Below are 17045 nucleotides of genomic sequence, written 5' to 3'. Positions count from 1 at the left end.
CTCATAACTGTGCCTGGCAAATGCTATATGTCTCTCTTCCAGGGTGACAGGGGGCTTCCAGGCCTACAGGGCCAGCCAGGGGTACCTGGATTCCCAGGACCAGAGGGGCCTATTGGACCTCGTGGAGAGAAGGTAGGGTTCACTGCTGTGGCTCATATTGATGATTGAGCCAGTTGATTTTGAAGGTCTGTTTACCTGGGGAAGGTCTGAAAGTGACATAATTGTGTGATGACTATTCTCCACTCCACTCCACACTCTCTCAAATACAGGGAGATGATGGACCTACAGGATCAAGCGGTCCCAAAGGAATACGAGTGGGTATCTAGACTTCACAGCACAAAATACAGATTTTATGCATTTCGGCATCTCTGGGTGTCATTTTTTTATGGTAAATTTGACATCATGTTCACAGGGCCCTCCTGGACTACCAGGATTCCCCGGGACACCAGGAATTCCCGTGAGTATCTGCATAATTTCAGGGAACATCGATGTCTGCTAGAACAGGAATATTACACCAGTCTGACAAAGCTGTGAAGGTTCTAACTTTTTGAGTGTAAGATGAATGTCTGAGAACGCCACTGAAGGTTTTGCACATTTCTAGGGCCTTCCAGGGCAGGATGGACCCCCTGGACCTAGAGGAACTGCAGGCTGTAATGGAACGAAGGTAGGTGTTAGTACTACGTTAGTACTATTGGGCAGCACGGTGGCTCAGTGGTTAGCACTGTCGCCTCACAGCAAGAAGGCCCTGGGTTCGCATCCCGGTCCTTCCAGGTCCTTTCTGTGTGGAGTTTGCATGTTCTCCCCGTGCCTGCGTGGGTTTACTCCGGGTACTCCGGTTTCCCCCACCATCATAAAGACATGCATTGCATTGTGTGAATATGAATGAAAGTTGGTGGTGGTCGGAGGGGCCGTTGGCGCTGATTGGCAGCCACGCTTCTGTCAGTCTGCCCCAGGGCAGCTGTGGCTACTGAGGTAGCTTACCACCACCGGTATGACTGTGTGTGTATGACTACTGGACTCTGGACTCTGTAAAGCGACTTCGGGTATATAGAGAAGCGCTATATAAAATTGAATTGATTGATTGATTGATACTATTTGCGTGAAGAACAATACAAAATAAAAAAAACGTTAAAAAGAGGTATTTTGGAGGAAGTCTTTTATCGTTTTGGCTGGTCCACTGCACGTCGGGCCCTGTTTGTCCTGTCGCGATATATTTTGCTGATACTGACCTGGCGGACTATACATTATCCCTTATTTGTTTTTTTTTGTTGTGAGCTGTGGTCATGTATTGATTTCACACTTGCTCTACATCTATGATCGAAATGATTAATGATTGGAAACTGAGTATGGGATGGAAATTGCTTTCGCATTCCTACTTGTACATTTACCTAAAATGATGGTCCTTGAACACCAGCATTTCAATGAGGATGGATTTTGTATTTTTTTTGCCCAGGGTGACAGAGGATTCCAAGGAACTTCAGGCCTCCCAGGCATAGAGGGCCAGCCAGTAAGTGCAACACACAGCTCTTAATTGTTCAGCAGTGATAAATATGCTGATGTGTACACACATGGACTGACTTGGACTTGTCACTATCTTCACAGGGCCCCCCAGGATTCCCAGGCCAAAAGGTAAGACTAATAAATAAAAATAATAACAGCCATATGAAAGAGAAGAAAAATAGTTCACTTCTGCTTTTGTTTACTAAGATTTTGACAGTGTTGAACATTATCAAAGTGTCCCTGAAAGTCTTACAGTCAAATGTTTTTATCTAAGTATGGCAGTGAACCTCGTTCAAGTCCAGACCTGGACTAAGTCTAGTGCAATTGGGTGTCTGACAAAGATGTCTTCTTTCTAAAAAAAATGTCCCAAGAACTCATGATGAAAAAATGCTAATTCATTTGATATGGCTGTGTTGACCTCACCATCACCTTTATTGCCATTCTAGGGTGAACCCGGTGAATTGATTCCCCTTGACCGTTTTGGAACAAAAGGTGATATTGGTCCACCTGGCCTGCCAGGTCCTCGAGTAAGTTGCTCTCTATTTTTATTTATTTTTTTATGTATTATTATGCATCATTTTGAGGATAAAAGTTTGTAATAAAGCTATAAACTAGTTACTTTGATCTGATTTCTGAAATTAGTTTTTGTTGAGAACAGTATTAGCTCAAGCCTCGCAAGGTCCTACACAGCTCCTGCGAAACCTACTGAAGTTATTTCTTACTGTCGTTTTCTTCTAGGGGATTTCAGGACCTTCAGGACTGCCAGGACCTGTTGGTCCCACTGGCCCTAGAGGTTATGAGGTACGATTTACAAAACAACAAACATATCAAATATTAAATGAACTTTATTGATTGTTCTACTAAATTAACCCACCTGGATAAAGCATTTCTATTTTTAAATGAGTCCATCTTATGGTTGCAATCAAAATTTCAACAGTGGAATGTTGTTGAAAATCATATCAGTCTCACATCTTCCACATGGTTTGTAGCCCCTTGCTAATTAAGTACAGTTACACAGGTATGTTATTCACACATTTTCTTTTTTGGTCTATCTGTTTATCTAGGGTCGTCCCGGGCCTCCAGGTCTCCAGGGACCAAAGGTAATGCAATCTCAAAAGCACCAACATATTTTAGACTTGTTTTATTATATAGCTAGAAAGTAGATGAATATAGGAATGTTGCATATAGTACCTAACTATGAATTCATGGTCTTTGCCACACAGGGAAACATGGGACTGAACTTCCAAGGGCCGAAGGGAGACAAGGTAGGGGAATGGTTCCGAATGTGGAAACATGGAGTTTCTAACACGAATGAATATGCTGATCAGTCATCTTCATTTGTGTGTGTTCTGCTAACCTCAGGGTGAGCAAGGACCCTCAGGGCCACCAGGACCGCCTGGACAGGTCGGAGAGCTGCAGAGCACCGGGCAAACTACATTCCAACAGGGAGAGAAGGTAGTGTTTGAAGGAAAATAAAAGTTTACAAATGTATAGTTTACCCACCTCTAATTTTACCACTACAGCCCTGTTTAGAATAGTACATGACATCTGCATGTGGAAAAGATGTCCAAAAACTCCGTTGTGGGGGAGGGGGCGGGGTCCCGCGACAAAGTGTCCTCTTTTTCACAAACTCAAATCTGGTCACCCTAGAGAAGGTAGTGTTTGAAGGAAAATAACTTTGTCCTAGTCTAATTGCAATGCTAAAGTTACCTTAGTAGCAGCTATAGAAAGTTACAGTAGTGTCACATTAAAGCAGCAGTAAGGAGTTTTGTCTAAAACTAACAAGCTAACAGGCTATAAACAGACTTGCCTTGTAAAGACCTACTACAGTGCAACATGCTTTACACTTGCTAGCTTGCTAACTGATGTTTGGTGATGGCATATTTGGTTTTGTCTTGCTGTAAAAGCTGTTTCCAACCAGGAGCGCAACACTATATAGTGAATAGCCTTGGCAGCTGGTAGGAACCACAGGTGTGTTTGTATGTCCTTAACATGGCCATAAACCACAGGTGTGTTCGTATGTCCTTGACATGGCCATATGCCATCAAATTCCTCATAAATGTGAGGATTTACCTTAAAAAAGAAACGATTAACCACAATGCTGTTGCTTTAACTATAGTGGTTAGCATACTCTCATTATGCTAGTGCCACAGTCATCTCGATGTCAAGGCTACTTTAAATTTAGTGGTTAGCAGACTTTCATTATGCTAGTGTCACAGTCATGTTGATGTCAAGTCTACTTTAACTATAATAGCTAGCATACTCTCACTATGCTAGTGTCACAGTCATTTTAATGTCAAGGCTACTTTTCTTCCACTGTCATGATATTGCCAAAGTTGCCATAAGAGCACATCTTCAACTGTTATTCCAAAGTTACCACAGATACTTTAGTCATCATCTCTCTGTTACCAAAAGCTACCATAGTACCAGAAAAAAACTCTTGCACCAATTCTACTATTAGATTCACTGTAAAGCCAAATTAAGTACTATGGTCTAATTCTCTGGTGCCAATAGGGAACATTTCCATCCTACAATTATCAATGCATTTAAGGGTGGGTTAAGTTGGGGGCATTGCTAATGGGCTAACACCTACATGACTAGAAAGCTTGTAACATATCTTGGAAAATGAGCTCACGCGATTTAGTGTGGCAGTGCCCTAAAAAGACTCAGCCAATAATTCTGACAAATTCTGTGGAGAAAACAGGAAGGGAGACAAGTTTCTTTTCCATAGTGAAAAGCTTCCAATTCATTGCATACATCCCCATAACATCTCATAAAAATGAGAAATGTATTATTAATATTCGTATTAAATTACATTAACTCTTCTAATACAGTAACAATGTAAAACATTGTTACATATCCATATACAGCATAGGTTATTTGCTCTTTAGTGCTACAATAATGATGGTACCACTGAAGAGAATCAGATTTTAGAGCATTAGTTAGAGCCCAGTACTCCTGGGTACTTTAGAGCATTTGTTTCACTATAGTACTCATGGGTACGTGTGAGAGCTCTCAGCAGATGTGAAGTGGGCATAGAGGGGTTAGTATTGTGATTATGTTCTGACTTATACCACTTCTTGGAGCAAGTGGGTTATATGTCTTCAGCAGAGTACTTAAAGAGGATCTATTCACTCTTTCATCCATTTCATTCACCTTAAATCTGAGCACCAATAAGGTTAAGTGCACCAGTAGGTGTGACTGCACAAAGGCAAGGCAAGGCAACTTTATTTATACAGCGCATTTAATGCTCATGTGCAGCTCAAAGGCTAAAGGCTACAGATGGCTTCAGTCTGTAGGAAGAGACCATTCAATAATGTGGTTTTATAAGGTGGAAGCCTTGAATTTACATTCATTTAGAAGACACTTTTATTCAGACAACTTTAGACAACTTACTGTCAGGTAGTATACATACAAGTACAAATACATTAGTACAAATACTCTCTGACCACTGGACACATGACCTTGGTGTTGTTAGCGTTTTGCTAAGTTGAGCCACTCGAACACAACCTGGTGGTATTATAGTTCAGATACTTAAACGTGCTGCTATACTAACTTTAATTGTAAACAGCAGCATCAGTATATTTAAAGATGAATCTATTTAATGAATTCATTTATTTCTTCTAGGGTGACCGTGGCCCACCTGGCCCTCCTGGAGTTTCTGGAGTGCCTGGACCACCTGTAAGATAATACCTTTTTTTCCATGGTCACTTTGATTTAATGCATGATAAATGCTCATTTCTGATTCCCCACATGTTATAAATGCTCACATTAAGGGTGATGTATGTAGTATTAAGTGTTGTACACTGTTAGGGTTTCCTAGTCATATCAAGGCCAAGGTTAGGATTAAACGATATACTGTATTTTACACTGCCAGGGTTTCCTAGTCATATCAAGGCCAAGGTTGGGATTAAACGATATACTGTATTTTACACTGTCAGGGTGTCCTAGTCATATCAAGGCCAAGGTTAGGATTAAACGATATACTGTATTTTACACTGTCAGGGTTTCCTAGTCATATCAAGGCCAAGGTTAGGATTAAACGATATACTGTATTTTACACTGCCAGGGTTTCCTAGTCATATCAAGGCCAAGGTTGGGATTAAACGATATACTGTATTTTACACTGTCAGGGTTTCCTAGTCATATCAAGGCCAAGGTTAGGATTAAACGATATACTGTATTTTACACTGCCAGGGTTTCCTAGTCATATCAAGGCCAAGGTTAGGATTAAACGATATACTGTATTTTGCAGGGAGTCTCTGGAGGACAGAAAGGAGACAAAGGAGAATCTGGTGAACCTGGTAAAAGGGTGAGTACTGGTACATGATGAGCACACCTGACAGATGATTACTCCTTCTCCAACTACTACCACAACAACAACAACAACTACTACTACTGCTGCTAATGATTAAAAATACAGTCATAATAATAACAATGAGAACTCAAGGAACATAATCTTTGTCTCTCTGTACAGGGGAAATCTGGAAAAGATGGTGACCCGGGTCCTGCTGGATATCCTGTGAGTGGACGTTACAATTTGTTTATCAAAAACTATAGATTTGCATGTATAATACTACCAAATGTATCTCTATTGTGCTGCATCACCGCACTGACCTCAAGAAATCATGTTCTGTATCTGCGGTCTCTGTCTTTATCAGGGTGGAAAAGGAGACCCTGGTTCCCCCGGACTGCCTGGTCGTGATGGCGAAAGTGTGAGTGTGTCTCCATACTGTTTTACACACATGTTCCCTCAAATGAAAAGGCTCAACGGCTCAAACACATCACCAGTTATTACTGGAGTTAGTTTCCTTATTGCAGCGCCCCCAAGTGGCAAATTATTGGACAGGGTCAAAGTCAAAGTCAAAACATTACTTAGTGAGATATCATTTGCGAGATGTGGATTAGTGGATGAACAATTTTGAAAATGAAAAATCCGTATGATAACTTCTGTGAGGTTTTGTCTCGATACTCTGTGCCAAATTTAGTAAAGATTGGAAAAAATGTGTGACCTGTGAAAAATTGTTAAACTTTATTATAAAGTCCAGTCTGGCGGAAAAGTCCATATGGCAGAAATTGATCGGCTCGATCCAAGGAATCCATCGGTACCTCATTTTTGAAAATCCTGCAGACGGTCCAATTCACGCGTGTAAATGCACCACCAACTCTGTCCCATTGGTGGGGCTAGAGCGTTCGAGTGTGCAGACATGAAACCTTGGTGGAAAAACACATGGGACCCTCCCCAATCAGAGTACAACATTTTGCTGCTTCGTTGCTTGTCCCCCAATTACTTCAATGTTATAATCTCATGGAAGTTCAAATTCTTCAAAGTTTCATTAATCAACATATTGAATGTTTTGTCCACCAGGGGGAGAAAGGAGACCGTGGCTACCCGGGGCCTCCAGGGCAGGTATGTGTTACTGGAAGCTTTCCACCATTGCACTAACAGATCGGCATGATTTGGGTTTCATTGACATTTTCCATTTAAGTAGATTCAGTGCTCCCTCTGTCAATCAAGGATGGCTTTATTGAGATGATGATAGTTCAGAGAAAGACTAGGTGGCAAATGAACTCTATTCAACTTTTCAGTGGAATAGGTGTCCAAAAAACCTTGTACACTTCTTCAGAGATGATCTGTAAGATGATTAACAATACTTGAACCCTAACTGAACACCACACACTCTCCAGGTGGTGACAGGACCCACGTCAAATGCAGTAGGCCAGAAAGGAGACCGTGGATTCCCTGGAAATCCTGGAAGAAAAGGAGACAGAGGGCCAGCAGGTAGAATCCTTTACAGATGCTTAGTAAACTAACACATATTTATTTGTCTTTGGTAATCACTACATCAATAAGGGAAAATGTGTACAGCACAGTTAGTACAGATTGTATTCTGTCCATCCACAAATGAAGGGTTATATAACCAACTCATAAATGTACTTTAAATAACGAATATGTGATTTATTGAGCCCTTTTTTCTTTTTCCTTGTTGCTTAGGTTTATCTGGACCCCCCGGGACCCCCGGCGCACCAGGCAAGTAACTGCCACAGACCTGGTTTGACTTCAATGATTTGAAGGTGTATTTATTGGCGGCGTCTTTCCTACATAGTAGGGATGCACTGATATGGGCCAATACTGTGCTTATATACTTGTACTCTTGTACTCTGACACCACACAACGATACCAAGCATTACACTCAAGGCTGCATTCAGGAGGTGTCTGTCATTTTTTTGCCCTATCAGATTTGCCTATCGTAAACAGCTGGTAGCATGATTTTATTTTGTACCGCCTTATCAGACTTGCCTGCTAGAAACAGTTGGGTAGGAATTTGAAAGAAAAAAGGCAAATTACTCGGTACTCGTATCGGTACTCAGTATCAGCAAGTACATCATAGTGCATCCCTTCTACATAATATGTTATTGCATTCCTTGTCACAGGTATTGGGGAGCCAGGTACCCCTGGTAGACCAGGCTTCCCTGGGGAGAGAGGTCAGAAAGGTGAGGAGGGACAAGTAGGAATTGGTTTGCCAGGGCCACCTGGCAGAAATGGACAACCAGGCTTATCAGGTCCTCCTGGACCACCAGGTCCCCCAGGAACATCTTCTAATACTGGTGGCTGTGCCGACGGTGCTCCGGGTCTACCTGGCTCACAGGGAGATCGTGGATACCCAGGAGAGACTGGGCAGAAAGGTAAGCCTCGATAATTGAATTATGATGTCTTTTGTTTCTGATCTATATGTAATATGTATTCCTGAGACATGTTTCTCTGTCTTCTCTCCTAGGTGCAAAGGGTGACACATGTGTCAATTGTTTCTCTAATGGAGGAGGCCTCCCCGGACCTGCAGGACCACCTGGTGCACCAGGACTCTCAGGTGAGTCACAGTCACCATACCTGACTCATGATTGTGTTGTTTCTCTTTGGAGCTCACCTCAATGTAACATACAAAGTTGTTCAATGTACTGTGACCTTGCAAAACAAACGAATCAGAGTATTTCGGGCGGCAGTGGTAAAGAAGTCGTTTAGTAATCAGAAGGTTGCTAGTTCGATTCCCTGTCGAAGTGTCCTTGAGCAAGGCACTGAACCCCTAATTGCTCCTGATGTGCAGTGTGCCATCAGTGTAAATGTAAAATGTGTATACATTGTAAGTCACACATATGTAAGTCGCTTTGGATAAAAGCGTCTGCTAAATGACTAAATGACTAAATGTAAAATGGGTCTGTGTTCTTCAGGTGCTCCTGGATTACCAGGGTCTAAAGGTGAAAGAGGATACCCTGGAGGACCAGGACTTCCAGGATCTGCTGTAAGTGTCCCAGCTCTCTTACCAATCATACATTCATTGTTTTCACTGCACATGCCTTTGTATCAGAAAGAGCATTATGGTACTTGCTCCTCGAGTCTGCTGATGTAGAGTTTTCGTCATGTGACTAATGCACATATGTCTGTATTTCACAGGGTACACCTGGGCTCCAGGGTGGAGCTGGGTATCCTGGGGAGAAGGGGGATCCTGGTGACGCGATATCTGTATCTGGTGTAACGGGCGAGAAAGGAGACACAGGTTTCCCTGGTCCTGCTGGCTTACCTGGTTTGGATGGCAGACCTGGACGTGACGGAGGCCCTGGTGCACCTGGTCCCAAAGGATCTCCTGTAAGTTAGTGTGTACAATACCCAAATATGGGACCATTATCACATTGAAATGTGCCCTATCAACCATGAATCTTGGGGACTTGTCTATCCATTTCTTTCCTCCCGGCTTGATTACTGCATATTTGAATCTTTCTGTATTTTGGCACCTACAGGGCTCTTTACAGGTTCAGGGACAGATTGGTCCCCCTGGAGAGCCGGGCACACCAGGTCCTCCGGGTGACAGGGGTTCACCTGGATCACCAGGATTTGGACCACAAGGACCTCTAGGAGAGAAGGGTATCCAGGGAGTGTCAGGAAGATCAGGATCCCCTGGTGCACCAGGTTAGATTGAGATGACAGTCCTTTCATCTTACGGCTTTCTTCTTCCAACTCACATGTATTTTATCTTCATCTTTCATCACAATGGTCAACTTCAGTTTGATATGCATTGTAGTGTTCTAAACCCCATATTCAGTCATACGTGATATACTCACACACTATACTCACTAAAGACGTTTTCAACTATGAACTTTGTTTTGTCTAGATTAGTTGAGGGCTGCAGTCTGAAACGGCTCCTGCTAATCTTAATATCTACCTCTATCTGCAGGGCCAAAAGGCGAACCTGGCCGAACCATTGCAGAGAAAGGCACTCAAGGGGCACCGGGCAGAGACGGAGAACCTGGTCTACCAGGAGGTCCAGGTAATTAACAAGAGGGTTTGCACACTGCCCAAATCTGGTGTTGTACCATGGTATACCATGTATGTTTTCAAATATTGACCAGAGGTTTTTGTTTTTATACAGGCACATCAGGTTCACCAGGGCAACCAGGTTTCCCAGGGTTATCTGGTGCAAAAGGAGATCCAGGTCTTCCTGGTATTGGCTTACCTGGACCTCCTGGACCTAAAGGTAACAATTTCAGATTCATATATTTGCACAGATAGCATTAAACAATCCACAGAAACGTCAAAATATCATGAGATAAATTGGAGTTCTACAGAAAGCACACCTGAACATAGACATTCCCCTCCTGTTCAGGTTTCCCTGGCGGTCCTGGGAGTCCAGGGACATCTGGTTCTCCAGGGCGACCTGGTTTGGATGGGCTCCCTGGTACCCCGGGAACATCTGGATCAAAGGTATAAGTCAGACTGGATAATCTAATATAGTATAACTAATTGTCTGACTTCATCATCTAAGACAAACTTTATAATGTTGTGTTTTTATTGTGTGTCTGCCCTCATGGTGTATCTAAACTCAGGGAGAGCCAGGTTATGGTTCACCAGGCCCACAGGGACCTCCTGGTTTCCCGGGTGGAAAAGGATTTCCCGGATCTAAGGGAGACCCTGGTTTTCCAGGAAACCCAGGAGGTCCTGGGCGTCCAGGGTTAAACGGAGGCCCTGGCTCTAAAGGTAAGTACAAAGTCTAAGTTTCAGCATTGTAACTTATCTAAATTAAAATTTGAACAAAATATCCAGAGAAACATGGTTCACTTTTTGAATCCATCTCACAATCAATGGTTAACATCTTTCATTCTTTAGGTGATTCTGGTATTCCTGGTTTACCTGGAGCCCGTGGCCCTGCAGGCAGCCCTGCTTTTGGTGTACAAGGGTCACCAGGACCGCCTGGATCTTCTGGGCCCATGGGTTCCCCAGGTGAGCCACACTTTAAAGATTACCCTAGGCTGGCCAGATGAACATATTCATATGTAGGAAAGGACCATCTAACCCAAGATTGTAAAATTTGTAATCTACACTTGGAATTCAATGTATACGTGTAATTATTTAGTAAATTATGGTCAACATAACACATCGAAATGGTAAAATATAATTTACTCCACATCCCCCTTTTCTTTGGTGTCATATGACATTAATCCCTAGGTATATTTTCCCTACCTTTTCAGGATTCCCAGGTGCAAAAGGCGAAGCAGGTATTCCTGGCCGCCCGGGACTGGATATTCCAGGGTTGCCAGGAGACAGAGGTAGTCCTGGCCTCCCTGGATCTTCTGGACCTGTTGGCTCATCAGGCCCACCTGGTGGACCCGGTAGAGATGGACTTCCTGGACTTCCTGGTATGTGTATTTTGCAAATCAGGATCTGCCTTCTCCCTCTCTGTTCTCTTTTCCTTAATTATTAATTCATTCATTCATTCATTCATTCATTCATTCATTTGTTTGGCATTGTCTTTTCTATAGGTCAGAAAGGAGACATGGGTGTGATGGGCCCGCCAGGACCTTTGGGTACCCCTGGTAATCCAGGTGGACCAGGATACAACGGTCCAAAAGGTAGCTGGTCATCCTTCATCAGTTACTGAAAGAATTTAGATGTGGTCAAAGGCTGATTGCAGGTATTGTTTTTTCTGTGGTCAGGTCAAGATGGTTATTCTGGGAGACCAGGCAGTCCCGGTGGACCTGGATTCAAAGGAGATAAGGGTGACGCTGGTATCCCTGGCGCTCCTGGTCCCGCCATACCTCCAGCTCTTCTGAAAGGAGGAAAAGGAGACCCAGGTTTCCCAGGTAACTATCAATATGGAGACCCAGCTTACCTTTTGTTGCAGTCTTAAAAATATGAAGAGAGTCCTTGGATCTGATTTTTCTTGCGAATAGTCTAATCCATGGTGCCCTTTTCTCTGTTCATAGGTACGGGAGGTACTCCAGGTCAGAAGGGTATCTCTGGAATTCCAGGGGACGCTGGAATTCCAGGGCAGGATGGACGACCAGGAGTTCCTGGACCTCCAGGTATCAGTCACTTCAACACTTGTATGCAAGCATTGTACTACCCTGTACTGTACTTTTCCTGATAGAATTTTAACATTTTACTATTTAAACCTTTATCAAGGTCCCAAAGGAGATCCAGGATTTCCTGGAGGCCCTGGTGGCCCTGGCGCTTCAGGTGGAAAGGGAGCCATGGGTGAAATGGGATTCCCTGGTGAGTGTTAAGAGAGGTTTTTGTTGCATTTTGCTCAGTAAACCCAAATGTGTTCTTTCTATTTCTACCAAAGTCCTGTATGAGAGATGTATTTTTTTTCCACATAGGACCCTCTGGAATTAAAGGAGGTCCCGGTCAACCAGGAGCCTCAGGAAGACCTGGATCACCTGGATCATCAGGATATCCAGGAGCTAAGGGGGATGCCGGTGCTCCAGGATTTGGGGCACCAGGAAGTTCAGGACCCAAGGTACATTTCCCTGTATAATTAGTTCTTCAGGACCCAAGGTACATTTCCCTGTATAATTAGTTCTTCAGGACCCAAGGTACATTTCCCTGTATAATTAGTTCTTTCTACAAATCATTGTGACCTGATAATAAATAACATGCATCTGCACATACTACATTTAAAAATAGTGTCCTTAGCGAGAGAGTGAATTATCTGTTGAATACATTTAAGAGGAAAATGTTTCCAAGTAGATGAGGGTTAACCCTAACTCTTAAGTAATAACAGATTTGAAGAGACATTACATATAAATATATATGTATATATACACACATGCACACAGTTTTTTTTAACTACTGTACATTTCTCACCTATAGTGTATTCATATTTGTATCTATTTATATACATATCCTGTCCATAGTGTATTCATCGTATTTATATCATATCATGCCTCTTACCTTATTCTGTATATAACTTCTACTACTAGAACAGATTTGAAGAGACATTACATATAAATATATATGTATATATACACACATGCACACAGTTTTTTTTAACTACTGTACATTTCTCACCTATAGTGTATTCATATTTGTATCTATTTATATACATATCCTGTCCATAGTGTATTCATCGTATTTATATCATATCATGCCTCTTACCTTATTCTGTATATAACTTCTACTACTACCATCACTTGTACTTACATATCTGCTATTGCTGCTCATGTTCATAGTCTTCTACCGCATATATCTTAACGTACTCATTGCCATGGTTAAACTATCAATACTGTCCATACTGCATGTATCTATTACTGGATATATCTTATTTATTTATATATTACCACCACACATATGTACATACTCTGCACTTTTCTGCTCTTTTTGCACTTCTGCCTAGATGCTAAACTGCATTTTGTTGTCTTAGTACTTGTACTCGGTGCAATGACAATAAAGTTGAATCTAATCTAATCTAATACACATATGTCTCTTCTAGGGTGACGCTGGAACACCCGGCTATCCTGGAAGCCCAGGAGCCAAAGGCCAAGCAGGTTCTCCAGGCTCTGCAGGATTCCCTGGTGGCCCCGGAGCTAAGGGGGACGCAGGGCTGCCAGGATTTCAAGGTGAGATGATCTTTTATGTTGATTCCCCCTTATAACATGGATTAAACATTATGACATTATGTCATTGTCAATCATTCTGTAACTTCTGTTGACATTCAGTGTGCAGAGTCGTTGATCTAAAAAAAGTACCTGGTCTGGAGTAGGTACCAGTAAACTTTCAGAAACATTTTTGAAATAGAAAAACAAAAAACTCAGGGGCAAATGCACATACACGTACCTTTTGACGTCCCTGGTGCAGGCCCATCAACTATCTCGTTTTGTCAGAAAATAATGAATTGCTGGTAATTGCCTCATTGCATAGGATAGGATAAGGATGTTTTTTTCAGTCAGCCTATGGTCAACTCTCGTCTTTAGTTAATGTTCATATTCATAGTCAGTTAGTGTTTATAAGATCTGTGGGAAATTAGGCACAATTTACAAGGTGTGTTGAGATTGGCTTGTATTTCCAGTCAAATTTGTGTTCTTCCGACCTCGAATGCAACTACAAAAGTATGTGCTTTAATAATGGTGATCATTACCTAATCCACTCATGAATATGTGTTAAAACCTTGTTTGTTCTATATTTAGGAACACCCGGTATTCCTGGTCCAAAGGGTCTAGATGGATCCCCTGGTTCTCCGGGTATCAATGGACCTCCTGGTAGACCTGGAGAAGGAGGTCGCCCAGGATCATCAGGTTATCCTGGAGAAAAAGGTCAAGCTGGCCGTGATGGAATCCCAGGACCAGATGGATTGAAAGGAGATCCAGGTGAATTACTGCATTACAATGATGCATCATTAAACCTTACACCTAAAGGAAGGACTTTGAATTGATTTCAGCAGTTATGCTAATATACAACACGATGTAATGATCAGATATTGAAACAGAAGAACACCAGTGTATTAAATGTATTTCTTTCTCTCAGGTCCTCCTGGATTTGGAACCCCTGGTTCCCCAGGTCTGCCAGGATTCCCAGGTAAACTGTGCATTTTGTGACTGGTTACATTTAACATCAAGGTCCATCAACTATAGTCTGAATTAAAGGGGAGGTCTTCAAATTCTGAACCTAATCCAATATACTTTTCTATACCTCACAGTAATCTAGATGTCAATTCCATCTGTGTGCTTGAAAAAAAGTAGTGGCTTTGCCCTAAACAATTGCAGCCAATCAATACATTGCTTCAGGAGCACAGAAGGGAGGGGTGTAAATCGCTGTTGAGCTTAAATATCAACAATCTTTTGCCAGAATCACAGAATACATCTTTACCACATTATAAATAATGTTCCTGTAGCTCAACTTTTACAACAAGGTACCCACCACACAAATGCATACTCTACACATACTGATTAAACGCATAACTTTCCTGTACTGTAAGTTATTTTAGTAGATCAAAGCAAGCTGTCCGGGCTCTTAAACCTTTAACTTCAGCACTGATAAACAATAGTTAATGCTATGGTGTGGATGATGACTTTGTTTTACTGGTTGTATACAATTATCAATCCTCAGTGTGACGATGTTCAGCCACTCAGAATCACTCACTCTCCCCAATTTTCATTTCTTTTAACATGACGAGTATTAGATTCGAGATTCAAGATGAAAAAAAAAAATGATGATAGAAAATAGTTTTGGGGTAGGGGCTCACAAACATCATACAAACATACAGCAATGAAAGACTCTCATATAATTACATTCAAATACAAACATAAATAGGGCATAATTACGGCAGCCGTGGCCTAAAGGTGAGAGACTTTAGCTGGTTGGACTGACAGGAAAGAATGGGGGTGGGGGGGGGAACAAATGATCAGCACCCTTCCCTCCCTCAACATCCACTGCTTAAGTGCCCTTGAGCAAGGCACTTCACCCCCAGCTGCTTTTGGTTGCACACTTGATGATTCTTGAGTTTTTCCTTACCCAAATCTATCCCTTTGTTCCTGCCCAGGTCCTAAAGGAGATATTGGCCTTCCTGGTTCTTCAGGAAGTCCTGGTTACCCTGGACCAAAGGGTGACTCAGGATTCCCGGGGTTGCCTGGAGGTCCTGGCAGTACCGGGGCCCCTGGCCCTTCAGGTGTTACTGTGCAAGGACCCAAAGGTAACCCAGGTCTTCCTGGTGCTCCTGGACGACTCGGTAAGTTCTGTTATTCTTAATCACAAACGCCCTAAGCAATTCTGCTGTCTGGTTTCCAGTAGCCTGATAAGGACACTACTTCATCACTCAGTGTCAATTGCCTATCAAGTCCCTCTTTGGTAGACTGAACAAAAAAGACATGAATATAGTCAAACAGGGAAACACACTCCCTTCCTTTCAAACATACTCTCTTTAGCTCAACTAAAGTTAAACTTGTGTTGAGTTTTAGTATGAAAGGGTCGACCTGGGTTATTTGACTCAACTTCTCAACCTGGGTCAGACGACAGTTGTACACGGATTGCTTTTGTTATGAATGGCACGACCCAGGTTGATACCTTTAAGAGTAATGTTAAGAGTCGTTTGTTCATAACTGTTCTTAATTGAAATTCTGACACTAAGGCAACTGATTACCAGACAGCAAACTTGCACAAAATATTCAACTGATTTGCATGAGTTTGTCACATCACACAAGTTGAGTTTGGTCACTGGTCACAACACACACTCCGAATCACTGAGCACTGAGTCAAATTGGCACTCACAGTGCCCTGGGACTGAACCCTTAATCAGCACCTCCAACCCCACTGCTGTGTGCCAGACCGCTGGGCGCTGGGCAGGGGGGCACACACGTACATCTATGTACTTCACAGGGTTTGATCTAGACCTGAAAGCATGGATTGGTCCACACAGTGTCTGTGTCCATCAGTTGTTCATCCACATGTTTTGTCCATCTGTGTGTCACTCTTTTCATCCATCCTTATGTTTCTTCACTCCCTTCCCACTCCCTAGTCCTGGCCAATCAATGTTGCAACTATAGTTTTGGGTCACAGGGTTAGTGTCTATGTCTTGTGTTGTCACAAAGTAAAGCTTTATTTGTGTCGTTTTTTAAACTGGATTGAGACAGTAGAGCTGCGTATTCAATGAATGGCAGCTTGGCTGTGTCACGGCCCAGAGTGTCTGTCTTGCATGGGCCAAGTGTGACCTACGGCAGAAAGGATACGCCCCCCACAGAACCATCCAGGCTCACTTACAGCTCACAAATTCAGTGGAAACAGCTTTTAGCCACCATTTCTATTCTATTTCCAACCATACATCCTTGTTAAAGACAGAGATTAGAGTCACATATTGATGATACAAACAACCTGAAACAAAACAAAACAAAAAAAAGAATTAGTGTTTTTAAATTTGATATTATAAATCATTGTATTGATTTTAAAATAGGTAAATAAATCGATGATGAGAAACTAAAAATGAAATTGTGCTCTGAGCCTTGTATTGGGTTGGTTCTGTCCAAGGGTTATCTAGACGTCTATCTAGACAAGTTAAAGTTCAACTCTGAGGAGTTTTATGATATTTGCACCATTTCCCGTGGCTTGGGACCGCCTCATCTGGATGACCCGGGACGATGACAGGTCCTGAAGGTCAGACTCCTCCTATAATCACAATAAAACACAATTGCGTGATGTGTCTCATAGCTTCTCGTTAAATGGATTTACATCAGGTATTATTTTCATGAGCATGCCAAGGAGCTATGACTGGCACCAGAATCATGCC

General features: G+C 42.4%; 1 protein-coding gene across 2 annotated transcripts in view; it reads left to right on the top strand.

Annotated features, from left to right (window-relative positions):
- Positions 1-17045, top strand: part of col4a5 (collagen, type IV, alpha 5 (Alport syndrome)) — a 44678-nt gene that overhangs the window by 20682 nt on the left and 6951 nt on the right. The window contains exons 3-41 of one of the 2 annotated variants that reach the window (XM_031585580.2): positions 43-132; positions 270-314; positions 413-457; positions 602-664; positions 1454-1507; positions 1603-1629; positions 1947-2027; positions 2239-2301; positions 2565-2600; positions 2724-2765; positions 2863-2955; positions 5128-5181; positions 5756-5812; positions 5978-6022; positions 6162-6215; positions 6869-6910; positions 7189-7282; positions 7496-7531; positions 7936-8187; positions 8280-8369; positions 8728-8798; positions 8951-9142; positions 9295-9463; positions 9729-9821; positions 9924-10028; positions 10158-10255; positions 10378-10528; positions 10658-10771; positions 11020-11187; positions 11311-11400; positions 11485-11631; positions 11755-11853; positions 11954-12043; positions 12151-12290; positions 13263-13389; positions 13957-14136; positions 14294-14344; positions 15309-15494; positions 16904-16912. In XM_031585580.2, the coding sequence (XP_031441440.1) occupies positions 43-132; positions 270-314; positions 413-457; positions 602-664; positions 1454-1507; positions 1603-1629; positions 1947-2027; positions 2239-2301; positions 2565-2600; positions 2724-2765; positions 2863-2955; positions 5128-5181; positions 5756-5812; positions 5978-6022; positions 6162-6215; positions 6869-6910; positions 7189-7282; positions 7496-7531; positions 7936-8187; positions 8280-8369; positions 8728-8798; positions 8951-9142; positions 9295-9463; positions 9729-9821; positions 9924-10028; positions 10158-10255; positions 10378-10528; positions 10658-10771; positions 11020-11187; positions 11311-11400; positions 11485-11631; positions 11755-11853; positions 11954-12043; positions 12151-12290; positions 13263-13389; positions 13957-14136; positions 14294-14344; positions 15309-15494; positions 16904-16912 (3643 nt within the window). The remainder of the gene's footprint in view (positions 1-42; positions 133-269; positions 315-412; positions 458-601; positions 665-1453; positions 1508-1602; positions 1630-1946; positions 2028-2238; positions 2302-2564; positions 2601-2723; positions 2766-2862; positions 2956-5127; positions 5182-5755; positions 5813-5977; positions 6023-6161; positions 6216-6868; positions 6911-7188; positions 7283-7495; positions 7532-7935; positions 8188-8279; positions 8370-8727; positions 8799-8950; positions 9143-9294; positions 9464-9728; positions 9822-9923; positions 10029-10157; positions 10256-10377; positions 10529-10657; positions 10772-11019; positions 11188-11310; positions 11401-11484; positions 11632-11754; positions 11854-11953; positions 12044-12150; positions 12291-13262; positions 13390-13956; positions 14137-14293; positions 14345-15308; positions 15495-16903; positions 16913-17045) is intronic. The other variant, XM_031585581.2, reaches the window with a different exon arrangement.

This window comes from Clupea harengus, chromosome 18, assembly GCF_900700415.2.
Source record: "Clupea harengus chromosome 18, Ch_v2.0.2, whole genome shotgun sequence".
In the NCBI taxonomy this organism is placed as follows: Eukaryota; Metazoa; Chordata; class Actinopteri; order Clupeiformes; family Clupeidae; genus Clupea; species Clupea harengus.
This window is presented reverse-complemented; position numbering and strand designations above follow the sequence as displayed.